This window comes from Talpa occidentalis, unplaced genomic scaffold, assembly GCF_014898055.3.
Source record: "Talpa occidentalis isolate TD23 unplaced genomic scaffold, MPIMG_talOcc4v2.1 talOcc4.3, whole genome shotgun sequence".
Classification (NCBI taxonomy): domain Eukaryota; kingdom Metazoa; phylum Chordata; class Mammalia; order Eulipotyphla; family Talpidae; genus Talpa; species Talpa occidentalis.
In genome coordinates, this window is record NW_023603184.1 from 92,587,327 (window position 1) to 92,604,438 (window position 17,112).

Sequence of the window (17,112 nt, forward strand, 5' to 3'; positions counted from 1 at the left end):
CAATGCTGAGGGGAGCAGCAGGCGGCAGGAGAGGTCTGTGCGCCATGCGGGACAGCCGGGGATCGAACCGGCGCTGCAGAGGCTGCAGGCAGCTTCGCAACCCAGCGCTCAACCGCTGCGTCACCAGGGGAGGCCCTTAAATTGTTTAATTTTTAATTATGTTGTATAACACATGAAACCTCTATGGTGACATCTGTGCCTCTTAATGCTTGTTATTAATTCTAATGGAAGAGAGTATGAGAATTGAAAAGTAAATTGTCAACATCCTATTGGTGAGGTATAGATATCTGAATCAAATATCAGTAATCTCAACCCAAACTAGTGTCTCATAATACATTCTCTCTGATCTCCATGTTCTTTAGGAACTGAAGCTTTTCCTGTCTTCTCTCCAAATCTCAGTTTGATAGGTTTTGATAGAGTTATTCTTATTCTTGTTTCCAAAGGGAATGTGGCTTCATTTCCTTCTTCATCAGGAATCTTTGATTGGCTTTTGGTTATATTCTTTTCACTAACACCTCTAGTTTGAGATCTAAGTATTCCCTCAGTTTGACAGTTGATATACCTGTCTAAGTGTCCTACTAGCAGATGATAAAAATTCATTTGCTGAATACATCTGTGACGTCTCTAAGATTTGTGACAACGTTTTACTAACACTACTGGTGGAGGGAGATGCTACTATAAAGTCCTTGCTTTTACTACCCTGTGAGAATAGTTGCTTTTGCCAAAAAATGACAGTTGATTTTTCCATCGTTTTAAGAGTCAATGAAGTATTTTGTTTCATTATATGCAAAATATGCTGTACATTGATTACTGATACATGGCTAGAACTTTTCTGGATGATTTGGCTTGATAGAAAATTCTTCTTATACAGGGAACACATGGAGATGCCTATTTTCAAAGTCTATTTGTTTCTGGTCCAGTCTGCAACTGTGGTATCTTAGGCTGCATACATTACTTTTTTTCCCCCGCATGGTTTTTCATGGAGTTCTACTTTCAATTCTTACTCTTTTCTGCAAGGGCATGCTTTTTGGTTAGTTTATTATATTCTTGCTTAAGAAGACTTTTTTTTTTTTTATTGTGGTAAAGTACATGCACAATGTACCATGCTAAATATTTTTAAATGTACATTTTGGTAACATTGAGTGTGTTCACATTATTATGCAAACATCACCACCATCTACCTCCAGAATATTTTCTTGAGAAACTGAAACTTGGAATCCATTAAACAGTAACTCCCCATTCCTCCCTTCCTCCAGCAACCACCATGCTACTTTCTGTTTCTATAAGTCTGAAAATTCTAGTTACCTCACATGAATGGAATCATAGTATTTGTCCTTTTGTGACGGGACTTCAATCAGCCCAATGTACTCCGGGTTCATCCATGATAAATTATATATTAGAATGTCCTTCATTTATAAGGCTGAGTAATATTCGATAATATGTATATTTCATATTTTGTTTATCCATTCACCTGTCAGTGGGCACTTGGATTGTTTCCACTTTTTGGCTATTGCAAATAATGCTGCTATGAATATAGGTATGCAAATATCTTTTTGACCCCTGGTTTTACTTCTTTTATATATATACCCAGAAGTACAATTGTTGGGTCCTACGGTAATTCTATATCAAATTTTTTTTTGAGCCGTCACCATACTGTTTTCCACATTGGTTACACACCATTTTATATGCCCACAGTAATGCACAAGGATTCTAGTTTCTCTACATCCTTATCAACACTTGTTACTTTCTTTTCATTTTGAAGATCCAGTGTGTGTGTGTTTTAAGTTAGCTCTTGCATTAATTTCCTAGGGTTGCCATAATATTTTACCATAAACTTGGTGACTTAAAACAACAGAAATTCACCCTCTTAGTCTGGAAGAGATGTCAACTGGTTCTTTCTGGAGGGTATGAGGGAGAATCTGTTTTATGCCTCTCTCCTAGCTTTGGGGGCCTGGTGGCAATCCTTAGTTTCTAGTTATGTTACTGTAATTTCTTCCGCTATTATCAAGTAAGCTTCTTCCTCTCTATGTCTCTGTCTCTCCTCTTATAAGTACAACAGAATTGGATCTAGAGCACATCCTAATCAAGTCTCAGGCTCTCTGGCATATTAAGTAATTATATCTGGAAAGGCTATTTCTTTTTTTTTTTAAGATTTATTTATTTATGCATACAAGAACTGGGGTACAGGCCAGAGGTGTGGGGGTGAGAGGATTCACCAGAGACAGAGTGGGGAACTGAACAGGCAGACTGACTGAAATACACCACTGATGGGAGCAGTGGCTGAGTCAGGAGAGGTCTGCTGCACCATGTCGGTAGCTCCCTGGCCCGGTGGGGATCGAACTCATGCTGCAGAGGTTGCAAACAGCCTTATAGTGCTGTGCTTAACCCCTTGTGCCACCAGGAGGCCCCTGCAATGACTATTTCTAAATAAGGTCACATTCTGAGGCTCTAGTTGGATATGAATTTTGTGGTATCACTACTCAACTAGGACAGCACTGAATTTATGTTTGATCATGTTGTCATTCTCCGCCATTCTGTAAAGTATGTTTTGCTAAGACAAATGTTCCTCCATTTCTGCATGCTTTATTCTAGCTACTTTTCTATTCTATGTATTTTAGATACATAGCAATTGAAATATCAGTTCTTGATTGTGCCTTTATTCCTCATTAGTTATATCATTCTCTTATTTGTATTTACTTGTTTCCCTAGATAAGTTTTTCACATATTCTCCTGAATGAATTTGTTTAGTTCCAAATGTTGAATCTTCTCCTGAAAAAGATTAATCTATAAAAATCCTTTTGATTATTTAATTATGTGCATTCAACAAATGGTCGTATTTTAGTAAATATAGAGCTATTCAAAATAAGTCTTACATTTTGTAGGTTTGTAACAAATAGCACCATCTTTAACAGACTTGCAGTTTTCATGTTTCCAAATTCCTTTGGGATCCAAGACAACACAATTTCCAGCAGATTTTTTATCTTCCCATGGTTTGTAGTCAATTACACTGCCATCAGACCATTCAAAATTTGATTCATTGCCCTGTTTTAGGAGTAATAGAGATAAACTGAATCCAGATGTGTGACTTCAAAAAGAACACAAAGAACATATAAACTTTTAGAAATATTGGAATGGAATGCTAATAATTTGCTTACAAGTGTTATATTTGTAATTTTAGGGATTTATTTATTTTTTTTAAAGATTTATTTATTTATGCATACAAGAACTGGGGTACAGGCCAGAAGTGTGGGGATGTGTGTGTGAGAGGATTTACCAGAGACAGAGTGGGGAACAGAACAGCAGACTGACTGAAATACACTGCTGAGGGGAGCAGCAGGAGAGAAAGGAGAGGTCTGCTGTGCTATGTGGGGATCAGGGATCCAACTGGTGCTGCAGAGGCTGCAGATAGCTTCATAGTGCCCCCATGCTTAGCCCCTTGTGCCACCAAGGAGGCCCGGGATTTACTTTCAATTTATTGATTTTTGACATTTGCTCTGGCACAATTTAAGTAGGACTTTGAACTCAGTGACAAAGTTATTATACTGTCTCTAGATATATTTGTTTAAGAATGAATTTACATAAAACTTGAAGTTAAATGACATGCAAATGACTTTCATTTGTCACAATTATAGATTTACAATCCCAGCTTCTATATTCTTCTGAATATTGTTTTCTATAGTTTTGTGGTTTGATTCTCTGTCCATATTTTTGTCATGATAGAGAAACCAAATAGCAAGAGATGGAAGAGAAAATTGCTTCTCAAGAAACTAGAATGGGAAGATTATTTTTGACTTTTTCTTGATTCTAGGATAATTCATTATCGCTTCATTCTTTGTTTTTTCCCCCACTTTGTTCTAAAGAATACATAAATTGTACTTCCTAGATCTTCAATTCTAATTTCAATAGATGTCTATTTTTTTTTAAACTAGACATTATTATTGCAGGTACATGAATATCCTAATTAATTGGGTTCAAAGAGAGAACAAAAGATGTGTTTACCAGTATAAGATTAATCTCAAATAGTGCTTATTTCTAAGGGGAAATGGGAAGAAAATAAACCTTTATTAGTCTTAATGTTAAGAATTTTAATTGATATCTATCTGAATTTTTGTATTGAGCTTCACTGTCATCCCTATATTGAGGAAAATTTTATCATCCTGATTTTACATATGAGGAAATAAGCTTGCAAAGGTTAAATAATTTATTCATGATCATCCAACATGTAAATGGAAGATGTGCCCCTAGCACTGGAATTCGGGTTTTCTAAAACTGTGCTATTCCCTTCACCACCTTCCCAATTGGTCTGCCCTAAATATGTTACAGAGGTGTCACTAAAATATTAATCTTCAGGGCCCTTGGGAAGGCCTGTCAATGTGTTGGGCAGCTGCTGTAATCCCAGGTGATTTGCCCTAGTGCACTCTATAATTTTCAGTTTATGTTGTGAATGATAAGAAAGCAGTATGTTATACAAAATTAGTCCCCAGGACTTAATCTGATGTTACACTTTGAATAAATATTTTATGCTCAAATTTCCAAACCTTAAAGAAACATATTTGAAAATTTCTGTAAAACAAAGTAAGACTTACATCATGACTTGAAAGTCCAATCCATAGTGGAAATCCATCACGTTTTACAATATCTTCCAGAAATAGCAGGCCATTTTGGTCATGAACACTTGCTAAATGACTTCCATTTTGAGAACACATATTTAATGCTTCATACCAAGTAACCTTTTTTTGAATAACATTATAAACATTATCTTCATATGGAATAAACTGTGGCAGGGTAGTATTATATTCTTCCTTGTATTCAACTACAATAATTAAATCAAAAGTATTAGTGATTAAATTATGAATTATTTGAAATGGACATTTCAGGTAAGACTGGATATGTAATCATTTCAAAAGTTAAGCTAGATTTATTATTAATCAGGGATGTCAAATGTATACTTTCCTGATTTGCCACAGTGTATATAGTAAGCTCTTTAATATTATAGTTGTCTGGATGATTTAAAAATGGTACAAATATCATCTTTCATTTAAATAACTCACATACAAACTGGAAAAGCATAGCAAAGATAATCTTTACACTCTGTGAAATGTATACCAGTTGCCAGAGGGAGAAGTAGGGAGGTTGGAAGAGATAGGAGAGGGCAGGTGACAGGACACTGGTCTAGGAGTTTTGGAGGAGGGTGAGTAAAACATGTGCACATAGGGAGGTATGAAAATGTACCCCATAAATGATAGAGTACATAACCAACTCACAAGTAAATAACATTTGATGATAAAAATAAAGAGCTCACATATAGTCCAGGGACAGAAAACATGTGAAGTAAGGGAAAAACCAACACTAGAACAAGTGCGACTCACTAGAGAAGGAGCGACTCATCTGATTTAAAGGAGTCAGGAAGCTTGCTTGATAAATGGGATTTTTGGAGTTTACCTTAGGTGCAAGTAGGACTAAAAAGAAAGAATGTCACCAGAAAACAAGGAAGCTCTAAAAACAAAACAACAGCAACAAAACCACAAAAGTGAGGGTATTTCAAAGGGACACAGGCGGCAAGTGAAAGAGCTTCCAATCAGCAAAGCTGAAACAATTTGAGCAAAATATTAAATAATGTAGTATAATCGATTATAACCCATGACTTACATAAAAGACTGAGTAGTTATAAAATGGGCAGGAATAAACAAATCTCCAGTGCAGAATTCCAAATAATTTCTGTAAATACTATCCTCTCAGGAAGGTATAGAATAACTCTCTACCTATAAATGTGGACTGAGTATAGTAACTTCTTTACAGAAAGTATGACATAGAAGGGAAAAAGAGCAACTTTACGGGGAAGAAAGCTGAGAAACATTATTTTGAGCCAGATGATCAAAGCTCAAATTAACAGTGATGGGCCTCCCTGGTGGCACAGGGGTTAAAGACACAGAGCTATCAAGCTATTGCCAACTACTATAGCATGAGTTTGATCCCCGGCAGGCCAGGGAGCTGACCCACATGGCGCAGCAGACCTCTCCTATCTCGCCTGTTGCCCCCCTCAGCAGTGTATTTCAGTAGATCTGCCTATTCTGCTCTCCACTCTGTCTCCTGTGAATACCCTCACATAACCCCCTCCACATCTCTGGCCTACACCCCAGTTCTTGTATGTATAAATAAATAAATCTTAAAAAAGTAATTAACAGTGATAAGTCATGTTGATATGACATACCCTTCATATTATGTGATGAGAACAGCAATTTACTTCTGTGGTTTTCCCCTAAACCTCAAACCCAAAACCTCGCTTAATTGTGGGGAAAACACCAAATTGAGGAACATTCTACAAAATATATGACTAAGGTCATCAAGAGCAAAAACAGCCTGAGAAACTATCACAGCCAGCTTGGTATTCTTGACCAAATCCTGAACACAAAAAGGACACTAAATAAAAGATAAGGAAATCTGACTAATGTGTGGATTTTAGTTAATAATCTATCAGTATTGGTTTTTCAGCTGTGACAAATGTATCACACTAATATAAGATGTCAACAATAGTGGAAATTGGTTATGGGATATATGAGAATTTGCTGTACTATCTTGCAATTTTTCTGTAAGCTGAAAATGAGAAGTTTATTAAAGATGTAAAAAAAAAAAAGGAAGGAAGACAGAGGACTTAGCAGGAAAAAAAAGGGGGGGCAGAAATGAGACCCAATATATACTTTATGCAGACAAAGATAACCTAACTGACAAAAAGATGCTAGATGAGCCATGGAACAGGGGGAAAAACAGGGGTTGGGGGAAGGTGTAGAAGTTTAGAATAGACACTGATTTATAAAATATCCCAAAAGCTTACATGGACTCAAAGTGATTGGTAATAAGAATCACTGGAGATTGCTGATGGAAATGAAGACACATGAAGTTATTCTACATCTCTGTGAAGGGAGGAGATCAGCCAAAATGCAATTGTAATAGGACCCACAAGTAGAAGACTTAGAGCGGAGAGGCTGTAATAATAGCTTTCAAGTTGTGAAAATATAAGAACAGAAGCGCATTTAAAAATAGATTATTTGAGGAATTAGGCAAGGTTGCAAGACACCTATTTTTAGCTTTGAAAGTTAAAACTTTACCCAAACATATTTTCTTATTTGTAAAAATCTTATCCATCCTTTAAGGTCCAACAAATTTTACCTCTTCCACAGTGCATTTTCCTCATTATTCCTGTTTTATTGATCTCTTTGATTTTCCAAAGAATTTAAGACTACCTAAGACTAACCTACATAAAACAATCTCTGTCTGCTATTTTTCCCTTGCCAATCAGCACCAGGTTTTCCTTCCTCCACAACTTCTTTAGCACTTCTTTCATAGAACTAAACACAGAGGAGGCATTCATGGGATATGATTGCAAGATTTCCTCTAGTGGAGCTAATGGCCTTTCATTATCTGTCCCTGGAGTGGAAATTCTACATTAGCATACTTACCCATTTCAATTTTACAAGCAAGAATGCTCTTCTGGTGAAAGTATAGTGTTTCTCCAATAACATTAAAGGTTTGAATGTCCCAGAAGCCATCAGTGCTCAGGCCGGCAAGAAATTTGTCATTTTTTATAGTTGGTCTTCCTGCTCTCCAGTGTGTATATGATAGCATGGTCTTATCAGACCACATAAGAGAATCATCTAGAGAATAAACATTTTCTATATTTAGAGATTAAGTCAAGACTAATAGTTACCAGGTTAATGTTTCAAACTCAATTAGTTATCTTCCTTATTTTCCTACCTTCTAACAGGTTGCATGATTTTATCTCTCTAAATAAAATATTTTCTGGGCCTCCCTGGTGGCACAATAAGTTAAGTTTCAGCACTATGAAGCTACCTGCTGCCACTGCAGCATGAGTTCGATCCCTGGCCAGGGAGGCAATCCACATGGCACAGCAGACCTCTCCTCTCTCACCTGCTGCTCCCCTCAGCAGTGTATTTCAGTAGATCGGCCTCATCTGCTCCCTACTCTGGTGAATCCTCTCACCTCCCCACACCTCTGGCCTGTACTCCAGCTCTTGTATGCATAATAACTAAATCTTTAAAAAATATACTTCCTGACTATAACAGCAAATCATATTTATGTTTAGTTGGAAAATAGAAATTATAAACATAAAAATTGAAATCTGCATATTATTCCACTATACTATAATAAATTTATATTTTGTCATTTTTTTCCCATCAAATATTTATTCATTCGCTTTACCTACATGTTTAATTGCAATGGAAATGAACATAAATATTTTATTAAAAATAATTGACATGTTAACATTATAAAAGTAGTGATAGAAATCTTTTCTCTGGACCTACACCGCACAACTGTGCACTTTATGGCCAATTTATTTTTGACAAAGTGCCAAAACAATTCAATGGGCAGTGAATAGTTGCTGGGACAATAGGATATCCAATATACCCCTTCCTTTCACTGTATGCAAAAACTAATTCAAAATAGGTCATAACCTAAACATTGAGCTACAATTATAAAACTCTTAGAAGAATACAGGAATAAGCCTTCATAAGCCTGGGATAGGCAAAACCTTCTTAGATATGCACATATGATAAAAGAAAAACCAGATAAACTGCACTTCATCAAAATTTAAGTTTTGTGCTACAAATTATACTATTAAAAAAGTGATGGAAGAAATATTTGTAATCATGTGTTTGATAAAGGATCATATCCAGAATATATAAAGAATGCTTACAAATCAACAATCATAAGACAAATCATTTTTAAAAATGTGGAAAGGATCTGAATAGAGATTTTGCAAAGGATAATATACAAATAGACAATAAGCACATGAAAGATGCTTACAATCATTATCAAGGAAATGCAGTAAAAACCTCAGAGATTCCACTTTAAAATAAAAAGCTCAGATAAAAACAATTGTTGGTATATGTATAAAGAAACTTAAACCCTCATAAACTATTGGTGGGACTGGACAAAGGCATAGCAGCTTTGGAAAACAGTCAGGCAGTTCTTCAAAGTGTTAAGCAGAATACCCAGCAATGCTACTATATATATATATACACAAGAGAAAGGAAAACATCCATGTACACAAAAACTTGTAATGGACCAGCATTATTTAAACCAAAAAAATTGAAAACAACCCAAATGTCTATCATCCATTGAGTGGATAATAAATGTGGTATATCCTACAATGAAATCTTACGTCATAATAAGAAATGATGTACTTGTTTGAGCTATTAGTGCTATGTGTATCAACTTTGAAACCACTGTTAAATGGAAGAAATCAGTCACCAAAAAATAATATGATCTCCTATATTATGAAATGTCTGGAATAAGCAATCTGTAGAGAGAGAAAGCAGATCAGTGTTTGCTGAGAGTTGGGATATTGGGCAGGCTATGAAGAGAGACTGCTAATAGGTATGGTGTTTCTTTTTGTGGTAGTGATGACTGAACATCTCAGTAATTATATTAAAAGTCATTGAATTGTACATGGTAAGTGGGTGAATTGTATGGTATGTAAATACATTTTAATAAAACTTTGCAGAAAATGTTACCAGCTCTCTTAAAATTATAAATTCATATGAAGAGTGATGTCATTATTACTTACACATATCCTGTTGTCCTGATTATTTGTTCTTTTCACTGATTTACCATCTCCCAAGACTTTATACCTGACCATCTGCCCAAGGCAGTGACGCACTAGAAATACTGTACCAATGGTTTGGTTCTTTCCTGCTGCTTTCTATCACCTGATGTCTCACAGCTTTTTTCCTGTTCTTAAATACAGATATTAATTTTCTGACCAATACAATGTGCAATGGCATATTTCTAAAGTTGCTATAAAAAGGTTCACTTTTTCACTTGGCTTGAAGTGTTTTTTGTTGACACGTTGTGGTTTCTTGTGGTTATTTCTATTCATGGCCCTACTTTTGAAAAGTCAAAACTTAAAAAAAAAACCAAATCTTTTGTGTACGCAATATATATAATTAAATGTTGTTTTAGCATACTGAAGTAATAAAAATATATAGATGTAAATTAACTCAGTGAGAATTAGATTTAAACTATCTACATATTGCTTGTGTCTGTATATTTTAATTGAAATTGTTACTTGCACATTTTATAAAAGAAGTTGAGATAATTAGAAGGAAGTTCACAGGTCTGAAAATGGTTTCCAGCCATAGAATATATTTTCAGTTATTTCTGATAGTATAACTATAAAGGACATCAGAGGGTACAATTTAAATCTCTAACTGTATCTTTTTTTTTTCTTTTTTTTTTTTTTTTTTTTTTTTATTAGATAATAAATTTTATTGTTATATTCCCCATACAATTGCAGCGCCCCCATTCTGACCCCAATCCCTCCCCTCCCGCCCCTGCCCCCTAAAAGTGTCTCTGGTTCATAGTTTTTGTTGATTTTGATTTTCACTTTCTTATAGTTATTCATTTTCCTGGTCCCTTATTTAAGTTTTCTAGATTCCTGCTATGAGTGAGACCATCCGGTATTTTTCTTTTTCTTTTTGGCTTATTTCGCTGAGCATGATCCCTTCCAGCGCCATCCATGTTGCTGCAAATTGCATGTGTTTATCTTTTTTGAATGCTGAGTAATATTCCATGGTATATATGTACCACATCTTCTTGATCCAGTCATCTATTTTTGGGCATTTGGGTTGTTTCCAAAGCTTAGCTATTGTAAACAGTGCTGCTATAAACATAGGGGTGCAGGTGTTCTTTGGAATTGATGTTTCTGTGTCCTTTGGGTAAATACCTAGGAGTGGAATTGCTGGATCATATGGAAGCTCTATGTTTAGTAGGTCCAGAAATCTCCACACAGCTTTCCACAGTGGTTGGACCAATTTGCACTCCCACCAACAGTGCAGAAGAGTTCCTTTTTCTCCACACCCTCGCCAACATTTGTTGTTGCTAGTTTTTTTAATATGTGCCATTCTCACTGGTGTGAGATGGTATCTCATGGTAGTTTTGATTTGCATTTCCCTGATGACAAGTGATGTTGAACATTTTTTCATATGCCTGTTGGCCATTTGCATTTCCTCTTCAGAGAAGTTTCTTTTTAGCTCTTCTGCCCATTTTTTGACTGGATTATTTTCTTTGTTGTTGTTGAGTCTCATCAGCTCTTTGCAGATTTTTGTGATCAGTCCTTTATCATTAGTGTTGGGTGCAAAAATGTTCTCCCAGTTGGTGGGGTTTCTCTTTGTTTTTGTTATTGTCTCTTTTGCTGTGCAGAAGCTCTTTAATTTGATGTAGTCCCAGCTGTTTATCTTCACCTTCACTATCACTGCTTTGGGTGATGTGTCTGTAAAGATGTCTTTGATGTGCAAATCACGTAGTGTTTCGCCTATATTTCCTTCTATATATTTTATGGTTTCAGGTCTTATGTCTAATTCTTTAATCCATTTTGAGTTGATTTTTGTGTATGGTGTGAGGTAGTGGTCAAGCTTCATTCTTTTGCATGTAGCGACCCAGTTTTCCCAGCACCATTGATTGAACAAACTTTCTTTGCTCCAATGCATAGTCTTTGCTCCTTTGTCAAAGATTAGTTGACCATAAATCTGTGGGTTTATTTCTGGATTTTCTATTCGATTCCATTGGTCTGTATGTCTGTTCTTGTTCCAATACCATGCAGTTTTGATGATTATGGCTTTGTAGTATAGTTTGAAGTCTGGGAGTGTGATGCCTCCATTCCCTTCTTTTTTTTTCAGGAGAGCTTTGGCTATTCGGGGTTTTTTGTGATTCCATATGAATTTCATCAATAATTGTTCTATTTCTTTGAAGAATGACATTGAAATTTTGATTGGAATAGCATTGAATCTGTATATTGCTTTTGGAAGGATGGCCATTTTAATAATGTTTATTCTTCCAATCCATGAGCAGGGATATCTCTCCATTTCTTTGTGTCTTCTTCTATTTCTTTTAACAGTGTTTTATAGTTTTCTTTGTATAGGTCCTTTACCTCTTTTGTTAGATTTATTCCCAAATATTTGATTTTTTTTGTTTCAATAACGAAAGGGATGGTTTTTTTGATTTCTTCTTCTTCAGATTTATTGTTTGTGTATAGGAAGGCTACTGACTTTTGCGTGTTGATTTTGTATCCTGCCACTTTACTGAACTGATTGATGAGTTGAATTAGCTTTTCTGTGGAGTTTTGGGGTTCTCTATGTATAATATCATATCGTCTGCAAATAGTGATAGTTTGACTTCTTCTTTTCCTATTTGGATTCCTTGGATGTCTTTCTCTTGTCTTATTGCCCTGGCTAGGACTTCCAGTATTATATTGAAAAGCAGTGGTGAGAGTGGACATCCTTGTCTTGTTCCAGATCTTAATGGAATTGCTTTCAGCTTTTCACCATTGAGAATGATACTGGCTGTTGGCTTGTCATAGATGCCTTTATGATGTTAAGGTATGTTCCTTGTATCCCAAGAATTTCAAGGGCTTTTATCATGAATGGGTGTTGCACTTTGTCGAAAGCTTTCTCAGCATCTATTGATATTATCATATGGTTTTTATATTTCTTTTTGTTGATGTGTTGGATAACGTTGATTGATTTTCGGATGTTAAACCATCCTTGTGTCCCTGGAATGAATCCTACTTGGTCGTGGTGAATTATCTTATGGATACATTGTTGGATTCTGATGGCTAAAATTTTATTGAGGATTTTTGCATCAGTGTTCATTAGGGAGATTGGCCTGTAGTTTTCCTTTTTTGTGTTGTCCTTGTTCGGTTTTGGCTATTAGTGTAATGTTGGCTTCATAGAACGTGTTTGGTATTGTCCTTCCTTCTCAATTTTTTGGAAGAGTTTGTGAAGGATAGGCACTAATTCGTCTCTGAATGTTTGGTAGAATTCATTTGTAAATCCATCAGGTCCTGGGCTTTTGTTTTTGGGGAGGTTTTTGATTACCATTTCAATTTCGCTAATTGTAATTGGTCTGTTTAGGTGTTCTATTTCTTCTTTATCTAGCTTTGGGTGATTGTAGAGTTGTAGGAATTTGTCCATCTCCTCTAGATTGTTAAACTTGTTTCCATATAACTGTTCATAGTAGTTACTGATTATTCTTTTGATTTCTGCTGTGTCCGTTGTGATTTCTCCTCTTTCATTGATGATCCTGTTTATTTGTGCTTTCTCCCTTTTTTCCTTTGTGAGCCTGGCTAGGGTTTGTCTATTTTATTGATTTTTCAAAGAACCAGCTCTTGGTTTCATTGATCTTTTGATTGTTTTTTTAGTTTCAATTTCATTTATTTCTGCTTTGGTTTTTATTATTTCTTTTCTTCTACTGGTTTTGGGGTTTTTTTGTTGTTCTTTTTCTAGATCTTTGAGCTTCGAGATTAGGTTGTTTCTTTGAGTTCTTTCTTGTTTCTTGATGTGAGCTTCTATTGCTATATATTTTCCTCTTATTACTGCTTTTGCTGCATCCCATACATTTAGGATATTGGTGTCCTCCTTGTCATTCAATTCAAAAAATTTTTTAATTTCTTCTTTCATCTCCTCATTAGTCCAGTGGTCTTTCAGTAGTGTGGTTTTTAATCTCCATGAGGTAGGAAAGTTCCTTGCCTTCCTTTTATGGTTTATTTCTAGTTTGATGCCTTCATGGTCAGAAAAGATGGTTGATATGATTTCAATCTTGGTGTATCTGTTGATGTTTGTCTTGTGCCCCAGTATGTGATCGATCCTGGAGAATGATCCGTGTGCGCTTGAGAAAAATGTGTACTCCGTTTTTTGGGGTTTAGTGTTCTATAGATGTCTGTTAAGCCCAATTGCTCTAGGTCCTTATTTAGAGCTTTGGTTTCTTTACTTATTTTTTGTCTTGTTGATCTATCCATTGTTGATAGTGGTGTGTTGAAGTCTCCCACTACGTATGTGTTTTCTCTGATGTCTGTTTTCAGAGAGGACAACAGTTGTCTGATATATTTTGGTGCTCCTTCGTTTGGTGAGTATATGTTAATGAGTGTTATTTCTTCTTGAAGTATTGTCCCCTTGATCATAATGTAGTGACCATTGGGGTCTCTTTTTATCTTTTTGAGTTTGAAATCTGTTTTATCTGTTATAAGTATAGCTGTTCCTGCTTTCTTTTTTGGTCCATTTGCTTGTAGGATTGTTTTCCATCCTTTGACTTTGAGCCTATTTTTATCTTTTGTAGCTAAATGTGTTTCCTGGAGACAGCAAAAGGTTGGGTTTTGTTTCTTAATCCAGGCTGCCACTCTGTGTCTTTTTATTGAAGAGTTTAGTCCATTTACATTTAGAGTTAATATTGATATGTTAACATCTGTATTTGCCATTGTGTTTGTCTTTCCTTTGATTTTATTTATTTATTCTTTTAATAACTTTTTTTTTTTTGGCCTTCTTTCATTGTTATTCGTCCCTCTGAGGTTCTGGCTTTAGGACTCCTTGTAGTATTTTTTGGAGTGGGGTTTAGTTGCAATGAAATTCCGGAGTTTCTGTTTGTCTGGGAAAGTCCATATTCTTTCTTCAAAGAGGAAGGAGAGCTTTGCGGGATAGAGTATTCTTGGTTGGCATCTGTTTTCTTGGAGTCTGTTGACTATGTCCCTCCACTCTCTCCTTGACCGTAGTGTTTCTTCGGAGAAGTCTGATGTCAGCCTGATTGGCTTTCCTTTGAATGTTATCTGTTTCTTCCCTCTTGCCAGCTTCATTATTTTTTCCTTGTCCTGGATTCTTGGGAGCTTTGCTATTATGTGTCTTGCTGTATTTTTCCTTTCGTCGTGGAAGTTTGGTGTTCTTCTTGCTTCTTGTATATCAATTTTCAGCTCCTCCTTCACATTTGGGAAATTCTCTTCAATTATCTCTTTGAATATTTTCTCTGTTCCTACTTCTCTCTCCTCTCCTTCTGGTATTCCTATAACTCTTATATTTCCTTTCCTCATGGAGTCAGATAGTTCCCGAAGTCTTTCTTCATTCTTTTTCCTTCGTACTTCTCTTTCCTTTTCTGTTTTGGTTCGTTTTATTTCTGTGTCTTCAAGAGTACTTATTCGTTCTTCCATTTCATCAATTCTGCTTTCATTGCTTTTCCCAGAATTCTTTAGTTCTTCCATTAATTCTTTGATCTCCTGCATTTCTTTTACTTCCTCTTTAGGGACTCAATTTCATTCTTCTGATCGTTGATTATTTTTCCCTTATCATTGTTTTCCTTTATGACTTCTGTCAGTTTTTTAATCACGGCAATTTTAAATTCTCTTTCTGGAAGGCTCAGAAGTTCTTCCAAGTTACTGTCGTTGCCATCTGGGGGCTGGTTTTCTTTTTGTGGTGTGCTTTTTCTCTGGAGAGTTGCTAGGTTGCGTGTGGTTCTTCTCCTCCCTACTGTCTGTTTTCTAATTTGCCGTATGCGTTGGGACACTGTGTAGTTGGGACTGGCCGGCATCTTGGGTGGGCTTCTCTGCTCCCCTCTGGTTCCTCCAGGAGTCATCTGTCAGTTTCAAGCAGTCTTTACTGGAGAAAGGTCCCTGTTCTAAAATGCCGATGTGGGGACACACTCCCCTGTGCGCCTGGTCTGCCCCGGCGGTGGGTTCCTGCTCCCCCTCTGGGCTTGGACTGCAGGCCAGAGGGGGTCTGGCGTGGGCGAACTTCCCCCGCTCACCTCTGGCTCCTGAGGAAGCCTTCTGCAGGTAGTCTTTACTGAAGAAATGTCCCTGTTCTAAAATGGTGATGTGGGACACACTCCCTGCGCGTCCGGTCTCAGGCACACTCTTCTGCGCGCCTGGTCTGCCCCGGCTGTGGGTGCTCGCTCTCCCTGTGGGCTCAGACTACTTGTTCGGAAGGGGCCCGGCGTGGGCTCACTCCCCAGCTGGCCACTAGCTCCTTCAGGAGCCTGTGCTGGCTTCAAGTCACTAGGTGGCGCCAGAGATCTCTCCTAGAGCCCTTGGGGAGCTGCTTTTCCACCCCGTGGGACAGGGAGCAGAGCAGGGATGGTAGGGTACACCTCAACGGCTTTGGGGTGCTGTGTCTGCCTTGTGCCCCACCGTCGTGGGGAACCCACGCCCCTAATTTCGTGCCCCGGGTCTCAGTTCCAAAGCCCTCAGTTCCAGGACGCGGGCTGTAGCCCAGTTCAGTGGCGCGGGAATGGCGCCTTTTGAATCCCGCTCCCCTGCCTGGGCGCCTGGTTCCTGCTCTCTCCGGGAGGGCCTCCGTGCGTCTCCCCGCAAGCCTAGGTCGTCTCCCCGCAAGCCTAGGTCGCAGGCGCGGGGACCTGGGCAGCTGCGATCCGATCCGCGCAATCCGCGCCGCTTTCCCCGCGCAATCCCGCTCCGCGTCTGTTTTTTCCGGTGCGCCGCTTTTCCGCACAGGCTTACCGGGCGGCTGGGGCTGTGTGCTGGGGCTGGTCTCCTCCTGGGCGGGGCTCTCTTCAATGGCGCCCGGAGCTCACCTCCGCGGCGGATCCTGCGGGGTTCTCCACAGCTCCCGTTCACAGGGTGTGGTGGCTGCAATAGTTCCTTTCCACTCACAGTCCCGCTTGCTGCGTCGTTTGTTCTTGTTGGCCGTTTTGGTTTGTTGTTTCCTCCTCTCTGCCGGTCGGAGAGTGCCGCCTCTGTGGGCGGGGGAGGGGAGCAGGGTTCTGAGCTTCCCTCCCTTCTGGTCCTCTTTTATGGCCACTTTCTTCTTCGGGCAGTTTGCTGGAGTCGTCCGTTTATCTTCCGTGTCCCGGTTCTCACTGGGACCTGCCGCTTTTCCTCCCTATTAACTTTTTTTAATGGGAGATCTTACTCGCAGCGTCTCCTCGCCGCCATGTTGCTCCGCCCCCCCACCTCTAACTGTATCTTGATATAGTCTCCACTGCTCCCTAAGGACCGCTATTTCTTTCATTTATTTTCAGGTAAAACCTAGAAATTTCCACTTAGTTTTTCTCCATCTTTTTTCCCCATTGCTAAGTTTAAGAGTATTGAAGTGTCATTGGAGAAAAGACTTGGGGAAATAATTCCTATTATGATGAATTCATCTTCACCTGGCAATCCTAGTCTTACCTATTGCTTAAGTGATCAAATTTTGCCAACGCACCTGGAAACCACAAACATTTAAGAAAAACCTTAGCAACTCTAAGAAATGGGTTAAACTATAAAGACTAATTTTTAAATGATCAGATTTGAGTAATTTAACTTCTTTTCCTACCTGT

General features: G+C 37.9%; 1 protein-coding gene across 1 annotated transcript in view; it reads right to left on the bottom strand.

Moving 5' to 3' along the window:
* The window catches only part of LY75 (lymphocyte antigen 75), a 121,895-nt gene that overhangs the window by 38,852 nt on the left and 65,931 nt on the right, over positions 1-17,112 (bottom strand). The window contains 3 exon segments of the mRNA XM_054699771.1: positions 2,874-3,042; positions 4,587-4,813; positions 7,458-7,652. Of these exon segments, the coding sequence (XP_054555746.1) occupies positions 2,874-3,042; positions 4,587-4,813; positions 7,458-7,652 (591 nt within the window).